Genomic DNA, 20,374 nt, shown 5'->3' on the forward strand with positions numbered 1-20,374 from the left:
TTTTGTCTTTTTTGTTTTCTACAGGACCACGGTAGACTGTGTTGCTAACTCAGTGACAGTGCAGTGTACTGACTCCTTCCTGAAGGATGCCCTACACTTAACTAGCTCTTAGGAAGCTTTTACACCAAATATCTTAGTTTTGTGTCTGTGACTACGATATGTGAGCCAAGCAATATTTTCTCAAGGAATGGATTAGGCCTACGTAGAAAATCTTGATTTTATACATTTGGTCATAACCCTCTGACAGTTTGGAATCGCTACACATCTTGATACCCACCGCCACCCCTGCCATGGACATTGGAAGTCATCTGAATTGACAGCCTGACAGGGAATGGGGAGCAGCACAGGGAATGATGGGCTTTAATTCCTTTAGAGAGAAAGTAGAAAATGTGTAATTATCTGAAGTGACTATCATTTTATATATGGAAATTTCTTTTAAAGGAAGTAGTACTTAGGAGCTTAATTGGATAGAAAATCAGCCCCGGATAAGAGAACCTTACACAGTGGCAAGACTGTGCATGGATGTGGGGCTGAGGGCATGCCCCTCCTATCCCAGCCACCACTCTTCTTCATGGTGAGAACTGTTCTGTCTACCAGTTTTTAGGGTTAGCTTTATCCTCTTTCCTTTAGGGTTTCTTTCTTTCTTTCCTGTCTGTGAGAAACATTTTATTGCTCTTTATAATTCTAGTTATATGTATTTGGCTTCAATGTTTGGAAATGGGCCCCAGGTGAATGAAAAGGAATCGTTTTCTCTATTGATGTTCAATCTTTCCATATGTTGTTTTTCCACTACCCTCCATTGCACTGAGAGTGAATGATGTATTGCTTCTGACAGAACACAAAAATGACTGTTGTTTTTAAGGAGTTATTAGAATGCCAGGGGCAGTAACAGGCAGATGTGGGAGGCTCCGGAAGAGCAACGCCTTTGTGCACTTGGTTACAAAATTAGTCTTCTTTTCATTTTCAAAACCTAATAAGGAAAAATAAAATAACTTCTTGCCTATATTTTTTTGCAAAAGAGAAGTGAACATCCCAAATAGAAATATGAATGATGATGTCTGGAAGCAAAGGCTAGCTAGGAACAAAGGAGGGGAGGAAATCCAATTAAGAGTAGAAACAATAATCAGCACAACTTCTACCATTGTCACAGAAGTTTGTGCTACTGCTTGCTGGTTCAGAAGGCTGTGTTTCCTGCACTGTGTTCTCAGTGTCTGAGTCTTAAAGACACTTAGCAACTGACAAATAGTTTCATAGAAAGTTCTTGGATCCCTTTATGTTTCCTTTTAGTTATGAGCCATGACAACCATGTCAGTATTACCTTCAGGTACTACCAGTATTTGGGGGCCAAATGGTATGCTGAAATAGTATGTGATATAATTTGAACTAACAAGTTTTGAAGTCAGTCTCCCAAAAGAAAGGACTGTGAGTCACATTCATATACTCATGCACCTTAATGAGACTTTCTTCTAGGACAAAGGAAGTAATGTTGCTGAGTAATTAATAATTTATATGCTTGTTTCTAAAAGAAAAGAGTGAAAGAGATTAGACTCAATCTTCCCCCCCCTTTAGGTCTTTATGTGAAACCTTTTAGGAAAAACAATAATTAAAATTCATAGATTATTTAATCAAAAATGCAATTCATTTCTCTAATAGTTTCAAAAACATGAAGTAGAAAATTTTAAATATATTAAAAACCTTAAAGCCAGGTAGTGGTGGTCATTTGTGAGGTTAAGAGTTTGGCCTTGGCTGGACGTTGGTGGCTCACACCTTTAATCCCAGCACTTGGGAGGCAGAGGCAGGTGGACCTCTGTGAGTTCAAGGCCTGCCTCATCGACAGCATTCCAGGACAGCCTGGGCTATACAGAGAAACTCTACCTCAAAAAGAAAAAAACAAAAACAAAGAAAAAAACTTTATAATTCCAAAGGACATTGGCATTATTTATAATGAAAAAACAAAAACAAAAAACAAGGATTTACATAATGCCTTACAAGAAAAATGGTTATAGCCACATAGCAAAAAGCAGGTACAAGGATGGGAAGACCCTGCCCCTGCTGCCCTCTAGGGTGTGGTTTCATGTACTAATAAAAGTGAGTCCACTTTATTCATGAATCTCTTTCTTTATACTATAGTATAATAAAAGGCATGGATTCTTGAAATTTTATTTTCCATGGGGTGTGGAATTGTACATGCCTCAACAAAAAGCTAAATATATTTATTTACAAGAGGTCTAGTGCCGTGGAGTATTCCTAACACTGTATATGTATTTTATTTTTTTCTGAGAATGCTTCTTTCTTTCCTTCTTTCTTTTTTTCTGCTAGTTTTTAACAAGAAACACATAAACTTTATTTTTGCAACTCAGTAATGATTTATAACACACACTCCCTCAATCACACTCACAACTCATCCTGTGGCCAGTGGACCTTTCCTGAAAGAACTTCTAGGTTACTGTTAGTTACATCATCTGCCCTTAGATAGACCTGTCTGAGTTTCTTTAAGATATGATGGTTTCTCAGTTCAGTCTCTGTCATTAAATCTATAGATTTACACAAAGTAGAGAAAGACACTAAGAATGCCAAGGAAATGATTAGATTCTGGGTTTAAAATTTTCACCCTTTCAAACAGATTTTTGACTTAAATCTATTAAAGTTATCAAGATGATAAACATTAGGCTGCCAAGAATCCCAGAATAGCCTGCTGAGATTTTATACCAATTACAAAGCTCTTAGTTAGGTAATCTTTGTCACCATTCTTAGATTATTCTATGCAGAAGCCATTATACAAATGACTGATTCTATCAATTGACTCACACTTACTCAAATGAATGTACAGTATCTATTGCTAACAGAATGAGAGATGTGTGTGAGAATCATTTTCAGTCTCTGGCTTAGTGCATTCTCTAAAATGTATGACTGTTTAAAATGTAAATTTATTTGAAATAGTTTTCTATCTTTGTCACATTAGGTTTTTCTATATATGTAATTCAAATTCTGTGTCTAAATTTATTTGGGCAAGAGACAAATACATTGAAATTGTACAAGATGAACCAGAATATTGTCCCTTATAAATAAGACCAGGCATGAACTAACTTCCTGTATAATTTGTCACTGCTCCAAAACAAAACTAGAAAATGCTATATGATATAGGTGTAGGGAGGGACTTTCTAATAGGACTCAGTTTGCCCAAGAATTAAGGCCAATAATTGACATGGACAATTTTATTAAACTAAAACTCTTCTACACAGAAGGAAAAAAAATCAAACAAAAAAACAAAAACAACAACGGATTGAAGATAAAGCCCACAGAATGAGAGAGAAAATCTTTGCCAGCTAAAGATATGACAGACCTTAGTATCTGTAATATATAATTTAAAGAATAAAGCATCAACCTAAGAACCCATTCAAAAGATGGGCTTATGATCTGAATGGTGAATTTACAAAAAAGGATATAAAAATGGCAAAGTATATCAAAACGTGTTCACCATCCCTAGCAATTAGGAAATGCTAACTGTGAAGTTTCATCTTACCCTCGTCAGAATGGCAAAGGTCCACAAAACAACCACAACAAATGCTAGAGAGGATACGGGAAAAGGGACCCTGCATTCGCTGTTGGTGTAGTTGTAGACTGCTGCAGCTACTCTGGAAATGAGCATGGGGATCCCTAAACACTAAAAATCTGTATGACCCATCTTTACCACTTTTCAGTATATGCCCAAAGGACTCAACATCCTCCTCCATAGACACTTGCTCAGCCATGTGCACTGCTGCTCTAATCACAATAACTAGGAGATTGAAACAACCTAAATGTCCTTCCCCTGATGAATGGACAGTGAAAATCTGGCACATATACACTATGGAATACCATTCACCTGTATAGAAAAATGAAATCATGAACTTGCATGAAAGTGAAATGAAATGGAATTCGAAAAAATCATATCAAATGAGGTAATCCAGACCCAGAAAACAATTCTTTCTTTCTTTAAGTCTTGGGATATGAATATAACCTGAAGTAACTGCAGAGGTCAGGAAAGTAAAAAGGGATAATTGGAGTGGGGGGGGGGTCGGGAGCATAGGAGAGCAGTTGAGAAGGGAATTGTAGGATACAAGTGATCTGAACGGGGAAATGGGAGGGGGGGCTTTAATTAAGGAATGAAGGGAGATAAATACCGAAGAAGGAGTGGCTGAAAAAGCCAAAAGGAATCACACCATTAACGATCCAAAAGTACCCACAATGCATGTAAATGAAAATTTCCCTTCTGAGTGTTTCACTTAAGAGCCCCATAGACTATCTAACAAAAATCCCAGCACCAGATATGAGAAGACCTCTTTTGAGTTGTTGGTCAGGGTTGTCCAAGAAACTCCCAAAACTATAGGCTACTGCTTTTGCCCTTGGTTGCCCCCTCCCGGGGTTCAAGGTAAGTCCCCATTGCTGAAGACATCATGCATATTAGACAGAGGACCTGAGCTGGATCTAACCTGAAGGCTTCCTTCCTGAGGACTAGCTTTCATGGTACAAAAAGGCATCATGCAAGCTTCCAAAGAAGGAACGCAACCAATGGTCATACCCATCTATGACACCTGTGAACCACACAACCAACATGGCATGATAACTTTCAGGGTGCAGTAGTGGCATATCTACCTTTATGGTAACCAGCAGCTTTCTAATTGTACTTAAGGCTGTCTTAAAAAAAAAAGAGGGGGCGGGGAGGAAGTTGCAGGGAATCATGCCCAGTACTGGAAACTTAGCCAGCCACCCAGGGCTAGTGAAGTCATGGATCTTGGAGGGAAACCTACAACCACCATTTACTAAACCAGTATAATCCCTAACTACATTCAAAGTATTTATCCTTATACCCACAGATAAGTGTAGAAACTTTTCTTTGCAACAGATGGAGACTATGATAGAAAGAAACAGCCAGCCAGTCAAAATGCAGAATTCAGGAGCTCAGCCTCAACTGATAACATTTACAACACAACTTATTCCTAAGGCTCAAGGATCATTGTGGAAGAGAGGCAGAAAGATTGTAAGAACCAGAGAAACAGGGAGTTTGCTGTGAGAACACATCTCTTAGTAATGTCAGAGAAGTTACCCCTATGAAATCTCACCAGCATGGCTGCCTAAGTCTGACTAAACAAAGACAACACCAACAGACTTGCTGATGAGGAAGGGAGAAAGCCCAGGATGCCTCAACCCTAGACGAAGAACTGCAGGCAGCTAAGGAATGCTGAGAGCAGAAAAATAGTCTTCCCAAGGGAAGATCACATCAGTTGGTTATCCAATACCAGATGGTCAACCCTGAGCCTATCGTTATATATTTAAGAATACATACATATATGTAACATGTAATACATATATGTTAAAGAATTAAAAAGAGATCTAGAATAGGGGTACATGGGAAGCTTTGAAGGGAAGAAAGGGGAGGTGGAAATACTGTAATGTGTTTCAAAAATGCAGTTTAAAAATGTATAAAATCTTTTAATGTTGATTTAAAATAAAATTCTAGTTTAGAATATTGAGTTTTTAAAATTTAATTTTTAGCCCTAATTTCTCAATTTTCCTGGTGAATCATATACAGCTATTTTATTAATTAAAGACACCTAAATTTCATTTATTTATGTGACGTGTGTCTCATATACAGGAACATATAGAGGCCAGAGGACCACTTGTGGAAGTTCAGCTTGGACAGCAAGAACCTTTACACACTGAGCCCACTTGCTGGCCCTAATTGTTTTATTTTAGTTCTACTTAAGAGAAATTAAGGTGGGCCTGGTGATAAAGGCCTACCAGCTACTTGGGAGGCAGAGACAGGATGATGGCAAGTTCAAGACCTCCTTGTCCTTCAGAGTGAGTTCAGTGCCATCCTGGGCCATGTAGTAAGACTGTCTATAAAACAGACAGAATGTTTTAAGACTCCTAGTAAAAATAATTGTTCCTGACATATAAAGCTTGGTTTATATTGTCAATAAGACATTACTAAGCTGGTCCTAGTGGCACATATTTTTAATCCTAGCACTTGGGAGTCAGAGGCAGAATTAGGACAGCCAGTGCTACATAGTGAGACCCTGTCTCAAAAAAAATTTGTGTGTGTGTGTGTGTGTACACTTTTAAAATATTTAAAAAAGTAAAGCCAAAGAGAAACAGGATTATTTTTCCCACTGAAGAACCAGAATAACAGCCTGACTGAAGCATGCAAGGAGCCAGCAGCTAACTGGCAGGTAGCACACTCTACGTCTACTTCACAGGAGGATGGTTTGTTGTGTTTGGGATACAGGAAGATGACTGAAGACTTCCCTTTGCCCTTCAGAGTAGTAAGGAACTTGAGACTTAGGAATTTATTCTTTCTGGAATTATCTGTTATTTTCACAATGCAGTTGATTTTGGGAATAACCAAAACCGTAGAGGTAATAACCACAGATATGGGAAAACTGATGTAATTATCTAGGGGTATGCATCTAAGTTTTGCAATTCCAAGTCAATTATGTCATTCTAGGATCTGATATTTTGTATGAATCTTTTACTTTCAGGTAAGCAACACATCTTAGCTTTCTCCAGTGGTCCTAATTTTACCCACTGAAGTCCTGTGAATACAGGCTGTGCCCTAACAGTTCAATTATTAGGAGAGAGTTACCATGGAGTTTTTAAAAATCTATTCCAATTCTCTCTGCAACATGGGGAGATATTTGTATTTTTAATGTTTAGACTGTATGGCACAAAAACTTGGTTTTGTTGTATGTTTTAGATGTCTTACATGTTCTGATTGACCAGGGTTTTTCTATTTACTTACATGCATGTTGCCCATGTTTAAATTTACTATCCTAATAATGGTAGTAGATTTTGGATTTTTATGGAGATACTTGTGCTACACAATATGACTGTAGGCTTTTTTTTTTAACTTCTGAGACTGTTTAGTTTAAGGAGATGGTGATATATTCATTTTATATCCTTTTGTAAATGACATCAGCTAGAGAATTAGCAGAGATGAATAAACTAGAGCATGAGTTGAATTTGGAAAACACCATTTCCTAAACTACCAAGTGACAAGGAGATAATATCAAAAATTTTAAGTAAAAGAAAGGACTCATAACTCAGACCTCCAGGAAACAGTTCCATCATTACATAGCTGTCCCTTGAGCATGCTCAATACCCTAGTATAAAACAACAGATTATTTGCATATACTCTGCATCCCTCTTCCCTAAATGCTTTATGTCACCTAGACTATTTACAGTGTCCCACTACAATACATGGTTTGTAAGAAGTTGTTCTACTCTATTGTTCAGGGAATAAAGACAAAGAAAAAAGGCCTTTGTTCAAACAGTTTTTATTCTAATATTTCCACCCTTTTTGAATTCATATTAGTTATCTGGTTGTAGAAGGTATAAGCATAAATTTGCAATGAGCAAACCGGCAAGTATGAAGACATATATGTGTACAGAGATTCCTCACATTACTCTCTGACAGACACAGGAAGAGTACTGGGACATTACTGAGAACAAGCTAAGGAACACTTGTCATGTTCCCACTTTGCTTGATTTGGTTAATGCATTTCACAGTAAGCTCTTAGATGATCCAGAAGTAACTGGAGAGTGAAACTGGTAAGGTCATCTGACTTTAGTTGAGGCCATATTTTGAGCAAAGGGGTGAAGAAGTCAAATATTTCAAATGGAAAAGTACACAAGCATTAGCACAGCTAAGCTTCAGTTGGGAGTGTGTCCAACAGATGTAGGAATTGCTGAACACAGATGCTCTTCCTCTCTACTCCATAACACCTTAGACATTGTGTTAAATATCATATATAGCTACCTCCTTGCCCCACTTGAGCTTTGGGAAATCAGGGCCCATATCCTGTGCTCTTGTGTGTATCTCTGGCAGTACATGCTGCATGTTATTAAAAAAAAAAAATCTCACTTTCCCATTCTTTGATTTACATATCCTCTTCTTTTTTTTCTTCATTGTAATAAATTTCTTTTTATTACGTGTGTGTGCCTGAGTGTATGTATGGTACACCAGTTGGGTGCAGTGCCAGTGGAGGTCTGAAGAGGGCATTGGATTTCTAGACTGGGGTTACAGGGTTGTGAGCCATTGTGTGGGTGCTGGGAAATCGAACCCAGGTCATCTGCAAGAGCAATCAATGCTTTTAAACACTGAGCTGTCATTCCAGCCCCTCAGTACATAGTTCCAGCATACACTTAATGCAGTGGCCCTCCCTTATGGTGATGGCTATGCTCCAGAACCTCTACTAGGTGCCTCTTGGGTCATGTTTAACTGCTTAATCACATCTTTTTTTGTTTGTTTGTGTTTGTTTGTTTTAGATAGGGTTTCTCTGTGTAGCCCTAGCTGTCCTGAAACTAGCTCTGGTAGACCAGGCTGACCTGGAACTCACAGCGATCCACCTGCTTCTGCCTCCTGAGTGCTGGGATTAAAGGCGTGTACTACCACTGCCCAACATTACAGATCTGTTGGTTTTAGTTAATAATTTTAGATAGTATAAAAAATAATTGGTTTCATTATAGCACTCTCTCTCTCTCTCTCTCTCTCTCTCTCTCTCTCTCTCTCTCTCTCTTTCTTTCTCAAACCCTGTTCTAAAACTCCATACTACTGTCTTGACTGCCCCACTCCCAGTCTTGCTTTAAAAGAGTTGTCATCTCAGCTGAGCATGATAACACTTGCCTTCAGTTGTGAGGCTGAAACAGCAAAGTCACAAGGTTGAGGTTGTCCTAGGCTGCAAGGTGAGGCCCTATCTCAAAAAATAAAAAAATCACAAAAACAACAGCAACAAAAAGTGTAAGTAAAGTTTTTCAGGAGTACATCCTCTGGAGAAGGACAAACTGCATTGTAGCAGTCTGGATAGGGGACAGTGGAACAGGGTTAGGATAGAGGATAACTATCCATAATATAGAACAAACACAATGCTTGTTGGCATAATCTGAGTGGTAAAATGTATATCCTATGCTTTTAATTCAGTGGAAAACTGTTAATGAGTTTGCATATATAAACTTAACTCCCCAGCGTAAGTCTGGTCTGCTGCCTGCCTGATTTTCTTTACCAGACATGGTGGTGCACACCTTTAATCCCAGTGCTCAGGAGGCAAAGACAGGCATATCTCTGACTTCAAGACCAGCCTGGTCTACAAATTGAGTTTCCATGTTTAAAATGATTTTTTTTTTTACCTTTAAAAGCATGGCAAATGTATTTGAGTTAACTTTTAAACTAACTTGTGAAGAAAAAAATGAATAGACATCAATAAACTAACCAGATAGGTGACATATGTTCTATTTTAAAAACAAACAAAAAGTTTTCATCTTCTTTTCTGGAAAATGCTGTCTAAATTATAACTGGCTTATAAAATAAAGGAGGGACTTAATGGGTTTTTTTGATATTACAATTACAAATTCATTAATAGACTATATAAATTATCTGGAACAAGTAAATACTGATTTAAATTGTAATCATGCAAAATATCACATAAGAAAAATAAAAAAACAGGGCTTAGTTACTCCCCCCCACACATACACCCCCCCAGATAGATGTCCTTGTATAGTTTCTGAAGGTCCTAATGTGTGTCACCAATCCCTGCTGCTTAGCTTTGCTCAGGCCCTCAGTGATGGGAGCAGAGGTAAGAGTGATGACAAGATGGGGAGCAAGAACAATCCATGGTCACATTTGCTTTTTATAATGCCCCAGTCTTGAGGACACTTGCTGTAGGAGACTAGCATTCATCTCTGCAAAGACTGATAGCACCAATTACTTATTTACTTTGGACTTAGCCCCACCACCTTTCATCATCATCACACTGGGGACCAAACTTCCAGCATGTAAACTGAACTCACAGAAGACCAACCTTGGCATCGTCAAATTTTATTTTGCATATTTTACATGCTGTTTCAGGTGCAGCACATCCCAGAAGAGTTTTGAGAGTAGTTTCAAGGACAGAGGAGAGGTTTCCTACAGGGTCTAGGCTTCTATATACACCAGTGTTTCTAAAGGAAGAGGCCCACCAAGTGGAGTAGTAGCACATGCACTTGGGAGGCTGAGGCAGGAGGATCACAAGTTTAAGATGTGCCTGGGCCACTGAGTAAGACCCTTGTAAAATGATGAGTCAATTTTCTCTTCTTCTCTATGTCAAAAAGAACCTCAAACCTTATGGTCGATGAAGGAACCTTGCCAGTAGTAAGAATCCTGGCAAAAAGAAATGGGCCAGTATAGTACAGAAATACTCCTTAAGACTTAGTCTGGCTCTAAGAATGAAGCCAAACTGACAATGTCATTGTTTAGAAAGCAAGTCACTCCAAGAAAGTATTGTGGTCACTTTTCTAGCTGATTAATGGCCACCCATAAGAAGCATTGTTTTCTGTGTTCTCATCCCATCATTATCAGTGAGAAGACTTCCATTTCCTCAGTATTAAACACAGTGCTAATTCTAGGTTCATGCTATTTTAAAGTTTGTTTGAAACCTCATGTTTTAACATGCTGACTAATTGCATATACTAAGCTTTGATCACGTTTCATAAAGATTGTTATACATAAGGGTTGGTTGCTACATTCACATTTAATAAAATTAGCTATATTTGACATAAATTTCATGAAACCATTATATGTGATTTAAAGTCAGTTTCTAGCTTAATGACAACAAATGTGTGAAATAGCAAAACACTTGTCTTTGTTATGACACCGATGGATGACCTGTGAATATATATGCAGCTGTCAGTAGGTCACCAGCTAGAATATTAGTTACCATCACTATGTGTATGACGGGGAGGAACTCAGTACAAATACATGGTTCTTTCTTTTGCAAGCTAAGAGCAAGTAGATTCTTACTCCTGGCAACTTTCCTTCATTAACCATAAGATTTGAGATTCATTTGACATCTCAAGAAGAAGAGAAAGTTGACTCACATCATTTTACAATTATTTACAATGTCTTGGTCACTATTTAAATCCATCCTTTGTCTTTTGCTTTACATTAGTTGTTTACATTGGGTTTATCAGTTTCTCTACTTCAGCTGTGATTACAACTTTCTGCGCCACCCCAAAGTACAGTAATATAAAATGCCACCCTCCTTTCACTGAAGGAAAAGCATGTTGTTGTAGAGAAGGATTGTGGGGAGTGGAAGGAAAAGCTTTTTCTCCTATTCTGTGTTCTTTTAATTGAAAATCTTTGAAGGGGTTTAATGAAAGGTGAACTCCCTCTGTCCTTGGCTACACAGAGCAAAATAAGAAGAGTTGTTAGTATAAAAACCGAGTGCTTTAAACTTTGAATTGCATTCTTCTCCTCATTACCATCTTGGGTGTTTATCTAAGTCAGGCAGTATTGGATGCTTTATTTGTATTGTCCCTGACCCTTAAAGCAATCCCATAAAGTAAGTTATCTTTTTTAAAAAATGAGAAACATGAGATTTGGAAGAAGGTTAAATGACTTGGTCAGACTCACATGGGTTGATAATAGCATAGTCCAAATTCACTTGAAATGTTTGGCCCTAAAGTGATGCTTTCTGTTAGAACTCCTCAGCTACTCCCAAGTCAGCCCAGGACCTGTCCTGCCCTCCAGGGTGCATGTGGGGGAGCATTTCATTCAGTTTTCCACAGCCCTGGGCACATGCCACTCTTAACTTTATGATAAAAGTGAAGGTGAAAGCAAAATACTAGCCTGCTGCTATAATGAGGTTCAGGAGGAAAGAAGTTAAAGGGAAGTGAACAGAGCATATTTTAAGTACAAATCAAAGAATCCTCATCTTGACACTGCTTGTTGGTTAAGAGAATATAGGTTTAGCCTCAAAGTCTCTTGGATCCAGGGATGCAAAGCATTGCATTTAGCCTCCTTGAGCATTCTTTTGTTGTTCAGGTAATGGGCAGCCGTCAATTGCCAGAATTTTCAACTGCTGTTCCACAAGACCATACTGTTTTCTCCTATCTAGAAAGCCAAGTGTTCCCCACCTACACATTGTTAGAAAGCTGTGAAGACTCTACCAGTTCCTACTTGTCCAGAGCATGAACTGCTAGAATCTACACTTTTATCCATTCAAAATTAAATACATTTGATAACAATCAGAAAAGTAAATGAATTAAACATTTTGAAATAATAAAGTATATAACATTCTAGAAGTGATTGGATGTAGATATCTCTGTTCATCTCATAGACCCACAACTTATGATAATCAGTTGGAAGTTCCTTGAACCACCAAGAAAAGTATAGCATCATTTTTCAGATAATTCTTGTTGAATGCATCAAAGTATATAATATAGTTTAAAAAGTTATTCTGTTAAGTTCTGAACAGAGAACTCAAAATGCTAAATTAACAAATTCATTGAAAACTCCGCCATCTATCCTGCTGTAGTCGTTGAATGTTCCAAGAGTTAGTGTTTGTGGTACCAGCCTTTTAGCAAGGCCAGTGATTAATTTTACATAAACATGACTGATATTTTATGAGAGAAAAGTATGTCCATCAAATAACACCATCTCCTAATGTTTGTATTATTTTTATGTGAGGTATTATACTACAATGCTTACTTGAAAAAATTGTTTTTGATTAAGCTTGTAGACAAAATTGATCTCTTCATATAAGAAACTGAAACATGTGTAGTGCCTGCTGTCTCAGAGCTGTGAGACTGTATGAACATAGTGCATTGTGATTTATAGGAGCCATATTGTTATCTTTGAAGAGAAGATTGCTTCCCTGCAGTCCTTGCTCTTATCAGGGAGCTTTGCCCTTTGAATGCATCAGCCTGCTGAGGCCCAGAGTTTATGAGATGCCTATTTGGGAATTGTCAGACCCCTGCTTCTCATGACAAGTTCAATCCTAAGGAATTACAGACCAGTGTAAAAGTCCATGTGACTATTTTTCTAATAATATAAGAACTGTCTTTGACTTCATTGAGCAATGAGATAAACTAAAGTAGAAATGAATGTGATGGTTGTGATTTAGGAATTGAACACATGAAGAAGGATTAGTTACAGAACTCTTGTAAGAAGGTAGTGGGAGGAAAAAGTGCATAAATGTAATAACAGTGAGAATGGAAAGAATTTCAAGTAGAGAGAAGACATTAAATGGATCACATGGTAACAGAACTTGTAATTTGATGTGTTGGTTTAATTTCTTAGATTTTTAAAAGATGTGAATTATCCTTACAAAGTTAAATATGTATTTAAAATGAGGCCCAGCAGTCAGCATTGCTAGATGTTTGCCCAAGAGAAATGAAATCATATACAAAATGGTTTCCATAGATGTTTATAATAGTATCACTTATAATCACCAGAAACCACAACCTCAGATTTCTGTCCACTAGGGAAAGAATATGAAATTAAGGTATGTCTATGTAATGATATTGCTTAACAATTCAAAAAACAAAACAACACCCTACTCTGTCTAGTGACAGTAACAGATTTCGAAAGTGTTTACACCAAGTTAAAAAAAAACCACTAGACTCAAAGTTTATGTGGTCAATAATTCTACTTAGATGACATTCTGTGGATCAAAAGTGTAAGGACAATGGAGAGCTGGGCTAGAGGTCAGGGCTTGAACATGTTCAAGTCATTGGGTTCAGTCACCAACAGTGGAAAAAATGAGAAATGTCAAATAAACAGAAACTTTAGGGACAGAAGTTAGACTAGCGGTTGCTGTGAAATGAGGCTTCACAAATGTATGAGACATTTTGGGGTACAAGAGAAATATTCTCTGTCTTCAGTAATATCTAGGAGATAATTTGAGTGGTTAAGAGCATTTGCTGCTCTTGCGAAGGAGTAGAATTAGCTTCCCAGCTCCACACTGGAAACTCATAACTGCCTGTAACTCTAGCGTCAGAAAAATCCAACACCCATTTCTGTCTTCCACACGTGTATATATGCATGCACTCACTAAGTAAAAATTTTATAAGCGTGACTGTACCAAGCATAGTGGCACACACCTTTAATCCCAGCACTCAGTGACAGAAGCAGGCTGGATCTCTGTGGCCTACATAGGGAGGCCCTCCTGCCTCTGAAAAAGTCTGAATGTAACTAACTAAAATACACATCAATATGTAGTATGAAAAGACAGTTGTAACATATTACAGAACACCCCCAGTAGAGTCTAGAAACATTCCCTGTAACATTCCTAGTTGTCAGTGAAGTGTGATAGTTATGTGCATCCATTTTAGACTTTAAATTGAGGGATATTTACACTGTCATTATAGTTGTCCTCTCAGGTGTTTGAAGGATTGGTTCTAGCTCAGTGTTTCTCCATGTATTTCATGGGGATGAAGCAGTAGTTTGATAGTCAACATAGGGAAAGAAAAACTTAGGAGTATTGACTGCAAGAATTTTAAGAGTAAGAAGAATGTGGGCTAAAAGGGGCTTCTTACTTATCAGAACATCCCAAATTGCAATTCAGGTTTTCAGCTCTCGTATGTATTGTTGTCTGCACTGTCTGTTTGACAGGCACTTGCTTTCTATACCTGCACACTACTGAACTATGATAGTGTGACTGAGCAACAGAAGAGTTTAGTTTTGTCCAGTTTTAACTATTTTAATGTAAGTAACCACATGAGTTCATTGGCTATTAAATTGGTCAGCCTAGCTAGACTGTATTAAATGCAATTGATGTTTAATGCTGACTGGTGTTAACTAGTGAATGTTAGCTACTTAGCTTTTAGGAGACAATTGAAGGATTGCCACCAGAAAAAATACTCTTCACAGCCTCAAGTGCTATGTTTTGAAAAATTGTGGAGTGTTTCCTTTGATTGAGACCTTAGATTTAGCTGATGGTGTGGACTTTGAAGCCACATCAGAGGAGACAGGAAGATTTGATAGGATTCAGGAATAGAAACAAGGCATTAAAAAGTTAAGACCTTTGAAGTTTTTCCTTGTTGTCTCAGATATATTCATGGAAAATTTTAGAATGAAAATAACAGGTTAATTATTACTAAGACCCTGTTTTCTATATAGCAGAATGTCAGTCTGTTGGAAATTGGCTTGCCTGGGGATCTAGCTTTAATGATTTGAGAATAGATTGTTTCCAGGTCTTGTAGCTAAATTCTTTCCACACTACATAACTAATTTCATTTGGCTAAAAGAACTAATTTCTTGTATTTGCTGGTACCTCAGTGCAAAGATTTCTGTATCAACTTACCAATTCCCAGTCCTGCTCAGCACTCCACAGGAGTGTTAGAATTGTCAGTTTGGGGAGAGCCCATGCATTAACCTGGTAATGGAGACTGGAATCTTTACAAAGCTCTTCCCTTGAGAGACCTAATAAGTTCCAGAATTAAAGCATGCTATGGAAATGTGAAATGCATTGATTACTTGAAGAGACCCAGAAGAATTTTCTTCATTTCTCTTCCTGTGGCCCAGTGGTCCATGTTTAAGCTCTGTGCTTCAAAGTAGTTCTGATGGGAAATTTTGTTTTGTTATATTTAAAGCTACTAATTCTTTGATTTATAAAATGTTCTTGTACTTAACAATTTAGTTTCTTACCTCTAGTGTAATTCTGTCTTCCAAAGCTCAAATTTGGTGGTTCTATGTCCATGCATTAGCCTAGTTCCACAGCCTAATTGACTGGTGGGTAGTAGTGGAACTAGACACTTTGACTGCTATAGGATTAGTTAGTTTCATTAACTAATCAAAATGATGACCACTGGGCATGCTGGCACATGCCTGTAATCCCAGCCCTCAGGAGGCTGAGACAAACTGATTACTGAGTTCAAGGCCAACCTAGGCTACATAGCAAGGACCAGGCTAGGCAGGGCCAGCAAGATCACACATTTGTCTGGGAAAGATGACATGTCAGGTCTGTTCTGGAGCTGCAGGGTGGGGTGAGGTAGAGACAGGTGGCTTTCTAGTTACAGTTCTTTCATTTAACGTGTAAAGTGAGCCTTCACTGCCAGGCGTGCCCTGTGTGGCGTGAAAGCAGAAAAGAAAAGTCAGGGTTCTTTTTCAGTCTCTTACTGCTTTAAAAATCTAAGATTCCATCTCTAAAAACCAAAATGGCTCATTTCTACATTCTGCTTTGATCCTGCTAGTTGCTGGAGGTAAAGGCCCCTCACAGTGTTGAAATTATGTAAATCAGTAGTCATGACTTCTGTATGTTTCTTCAAAAGAAAAATTTATACCTATATACCAAGAGAAAGAGAAATTATTTCTGACTACCTCAGAGAAGTAAGAAGGGAAGTTTTATTTTTAACCTTCATTCTGACAACATTTATAAAACAATTTTTTTCTGCATCTGTGTGGGCATATATATTTTGTATATATCAATATTTGATAACAATGACTATTCAAAAACAAAACAAACACTGTGCCTACTTGTTATCATCCAACTTTATTCTAATGAAAAAATGATATTTGAAGCCATCTAGGCTGCTCTGACTTCATTTGCTTTCTAGCTCACCTATTGCTGCTCTTACTGGGTGTTATTAAAACTACAAATGCTCCATAGAGCACCACGGTCTCAGCTAAAGTGAAACAGATCTGGTGGTTTGGCTGCTAATAAGCAGCTGGGGTTTGCTGTCAGTGTACAAAGGACTCTAAATTCATTATGCTACTTTTTCCTGCAAGGAGGGGTGTGAGAAATGGCTTCAGCTTTGACTGATTATGGTCCTTGGGCACCAGATAGTGGATGCTGGAATGCATTGCAGAAAAGCTGATTAAAGTGCTAGGATCTCTCACAGGAAGAGCAGAATCATCTGTAATGGTACTTACATATTTCTTTTGAAAGCATTGCCTTATTATCAGCCTATGCAGAAAGGAATAACATTATTGTAAAAATGTGCATTTTGGTGACAATAGCAAGCTGTGAGTGATTAGGACTTTGTGTAGGTAGACCGATTGGAACTTTGAGGAGCCTTAGTCCTTTGCAGTTTTGTTACTGCGCTTATTGGAATTATATTTCACTATGGCTTGAATTTCAGTAATTACTTGCAGTTCACAGTGTAAATATACATAATCGAAAATGTCAGCTGTCAGCACCTAGTACACCATCCCCATGTCCTTTTGCCTTTCTTCCCAATAAAAGTTTGCTGCAGTGAAGTATGGAAATATTTTATGTAGTCAGTAAACTTGAAGATACTTAAATACAATGTATTTTACATTATTCCTGTTAAACATTTCAACATTTCTCACCAAGTTCAAATTTAGTCATTTGCTTTAATCTCCCTTATTGTCCTGCAGATATCCTTGGCTTGTCTAGGAAGAGCCAGCATTTCTTAAAGTCTCTCAAGGCCTTTCCTTTCAGGCCTCACCTGAAAGCCACTTGTTTCTTCTTTAAAACTCTGCTTCAGTTCCTTTCTCCCAAAAGACTTCCTTAACCCATAGTTGGCCTGTTAGTATAGTAATCCTATTTAGACTAGCCAATAAGCTTGTAATAGCCTTTCATAGATTTCCCCACAATCTACTGCAACCATTTGCTTACTTTTCTCTCTCTCTCTCCTTTAATAGGGTAATATTCCTTGAAGTCAGAAATGACAATGTTACCTTTTGAATGCATGAGTGGCTTTTACAGATATATTCCATAATTTGCATTATTTAGATTGTAACAATTAAAGCTTTTTAGTTATAAATTTGTCTTTATAACATATTCCTAGTATGTTCAACTTCCCAATTGCTGTAAAAAAAAAATGCTTAATAAAGGGAAGTCTTTAGCTTTGAACCTTTTTGGCCAGAAGATACAATTTTACTTTTGTGTGGTTAATTATAAAACCATCTGAACTACCATTTGTAGGAAATTGGAAAGACTAATTCTGTAATTCTGAAATTGTTCAATCTGCCATATGGAATTGGGGGATGCACAGAACTGATTTCATTGGTATAAGATTCCCTCAATAAATTCTCAATTTGAAAACATGGTTATAGTGTCTAGATTTTAACCTAGTTCCAATCCAAGAGACAAGACAAAGGCAAAGCTATATAATACTTGTTAATAGTGGATTACAGGATTTAAACAGCTGCTCAGTGCTCCTTGGTATCTTTGTAGTGTTTACATTGATAACTCAGTTTTATAGCAAAATACAAAGAAAATGTAAAGAAAGGTGTAACTGCTAATAGATATTTTAGAATAATTTAAGGTTATTGTTTAACTTTTATTTAATCTAAAATTTTCTTTTGCTAATGTATACCTGATACTTTTCACAGATGATATATTAAGACAATTTGTATAATTATTTCTTTAATGTTATTACCAACTGCCTAATGACTGAATCATAACCCTGGATGTTCTTTTTATTTAGTGAAGGAACAAACACAGTGTTGTTATTATTAAGATTCCTTGTCCTTCAGTTGAGCTCTCAAAAGAAACTTGTTAGAACTTGAATACTCTAAGAAATCTGCCGTGAAAGATTTGTAATTTCTACTTTTGAAAAGTCTGATACATTTTGAAAAGTCTGTTGTGAAAAACAGAGTAAAATTATCCATGTCATGGTGACTGGTTACCTGCTCATTTACTGAGATGCCTACTTAATAAGATTCACTGTTGGTAAAATTTGGTAAACTGAGTATAAGGTTGATGCAGGTTAGGTTACTGTTGCCGGTGAAGAATGTGCTCTCTGTTTTGGTTTTGGAGCACTGCCTCCAAGAGGCTCATAGCATTTGGTACGTAGTTCACGTATTTCTAGTCTACAGACCTTCCCTATTGAGGCAAAAAAGGATTCGTGGTTCTCATATTTACATTTCTTTCTTTTTTTCCCCCATGCTATAAAGCTCGGTGATGGTAGTTAATTAAAAAAAAAACAAAACAAAACAAAAAACTTTCCATACCATTACAAATAAAACTGAGGGTTTTTTGAAGGCTGGTAATTTGTACCTTTAAAGAGCCACATTATTTTGCTTTTGTCTCAGAATGTATTATGCTTCACAAGTATACCGTGACAGCCTGAATACAAACGGGGGGAAGGGACATTGTCTTGAGCTGGCATGCTGTTATCAGAGGGAATGTGTTCCTGGACGCGAGATTTAGCATTCATTGGTTGTCTGAAGAAAGCTATTTCATCTGAGGATTGGACAAGAAGCTGCGTCAATTTGCTGCCCGTCTCCAAGGCACTGGTGATGCTGCCTTCACAAGCTGGCTAACGTCACGGCTCCATCACCCAGCGGGGTGTGGACTCTCTTTTTCTGTTCTTCTCTATTTAATTCTCTATTTGCTGCCTACTGCATTTCTTAATCTGTCTTCTGCCAAATGCTAACAGCATGATATTTTGCAATCATCTAGGTGAATACAAAAAAGACGAACTCCTAGAAGCTGCTAGGTAAGTGATTCCATTCATTTTAAGTGAGTCTAATGCATTTAAGGGAGAAAAGGGGGAGGGCAGGTGGAGGAGTATACGGATTTATAACCTGTTCTTGTCTTGCTTGGGTTTTAAGAGACAGTGTGGATAAGATCTCCCAAGTCTTTGTGCACTTTATTTTTCATTGTTAATGGACATAATGACAGAATCCTTCACTGTGCTGAGTATTGTAAGGCTAATTTGATTTGTAACCTATCTTGGGGTACTACCTGCAAACGTTTCAAAAGATATTCTCAGAGTGTTTATATGCCTATATTTTTCTTTTGCTTTGAAGATTTTTTTCCTAACCAAGCTTGAAGGAGAGACTTAAAATAAATGTTAAAATCCTCAGCTGTTTTGTTGATGGTGGTATAATTTAATTAATTGCCTCTTTATAGAATTTGTATTTTAAACTCCAAAGTTTTAGATCTTTTTGTCACAATAAACTTTGTTTGTAATTAAAATGATTCTGTATATAAATTTTTAAATGTAGACAGCTACATAACCCAAGATACCATACCACCACATAATTAACAGGAATTACGTTAACTGAAATAAATATTGTAAGACATGCATTGTGATCCATATTTTAAAAATAAAGCAAAATCATTGTTGTTTCCCACTCTTAATGAAAACACCCATAAATATTCATAAGAAACTATGATTTCACATAAATTTACTTACTACCTTTTTATAGGAGTGGTAATGAAGAAAAACTAATGGCTTTACTGACACCTCTAAATGTGAATTGTCATGCAAGTGATGGGCGAAAGGTAAGTTATTTCCAATGCTTCCAGTAATTTCTTGCTTTACAATGAAATTTTGTTCAGTATGGTCTGTGTTTATACGTTCACATTTGTAAGCTGTTTTTACTAGCATCTTTGCACTGTAAAATGAAATGCTGCTTCTCTTACTGGGGGTTGTGATAGACTCATGGAGCTGGCTAGGGAAGCATGGATCTTCAGCAAGCTCTCCTCTTAAATGTCAGACGCTGAAAGTTGTTTGTTACATGAACTGCACACAGTGTTTTCAGTGGATAAAATTAGCTACCTGTTTTTTGTGTGTCATGATGGAAATATTTATTTTTGTTAGGACATATGCATTTTTTATTTATTTGATAGATTTGTCTGCTAGGTATCAGCACTTCTTCCAT

At 37.3% G+C, this 20,374-nt stretch overlaps 1 protein-coding gene across 1 annotated transcript in view; it reads left to right on the top strand.

The window, feature by feature from the left end:
• The window catches only part of Tnks (tankyrase), a 138,952-nt gene that overhangs the window by 52,533 nt on the left and 66,045 nt on the right, over positions 1 to 20,374 (top strand). The window contains exons 4-5 of the mRNA XM_027391255.2: positions 19,167 to 19,203; positions 19,919 to 19,994. Coding sequence (XP_027247056.1) covers positions 19,167 to 19,203; positions 19,919 to 19,994 — 113 coding nt within the window. The remainder of the gene's footprint in view (positions 1 to 19,166; positions 19,204 to 19,918; positions 19,995 to 20,374) is intronic.

Source organism: Cricetulus griseus (genome assembly GCF_003668045.3).
Source record: "Cricetulus griseus strain 17A/GY chromosome 1 unlocalized genomic scaffold, alternate assembly CriGri-PICRH-1.0 chr1_1, whole genome shotgun sequence".
In the NCBI taxonomy this organism is placed as follows: Eukaryota; Metazoa; Chordata; class Mammalia; order Rodentia; family Cricetidae; genus Cricetulus; species Cricetulus griseus.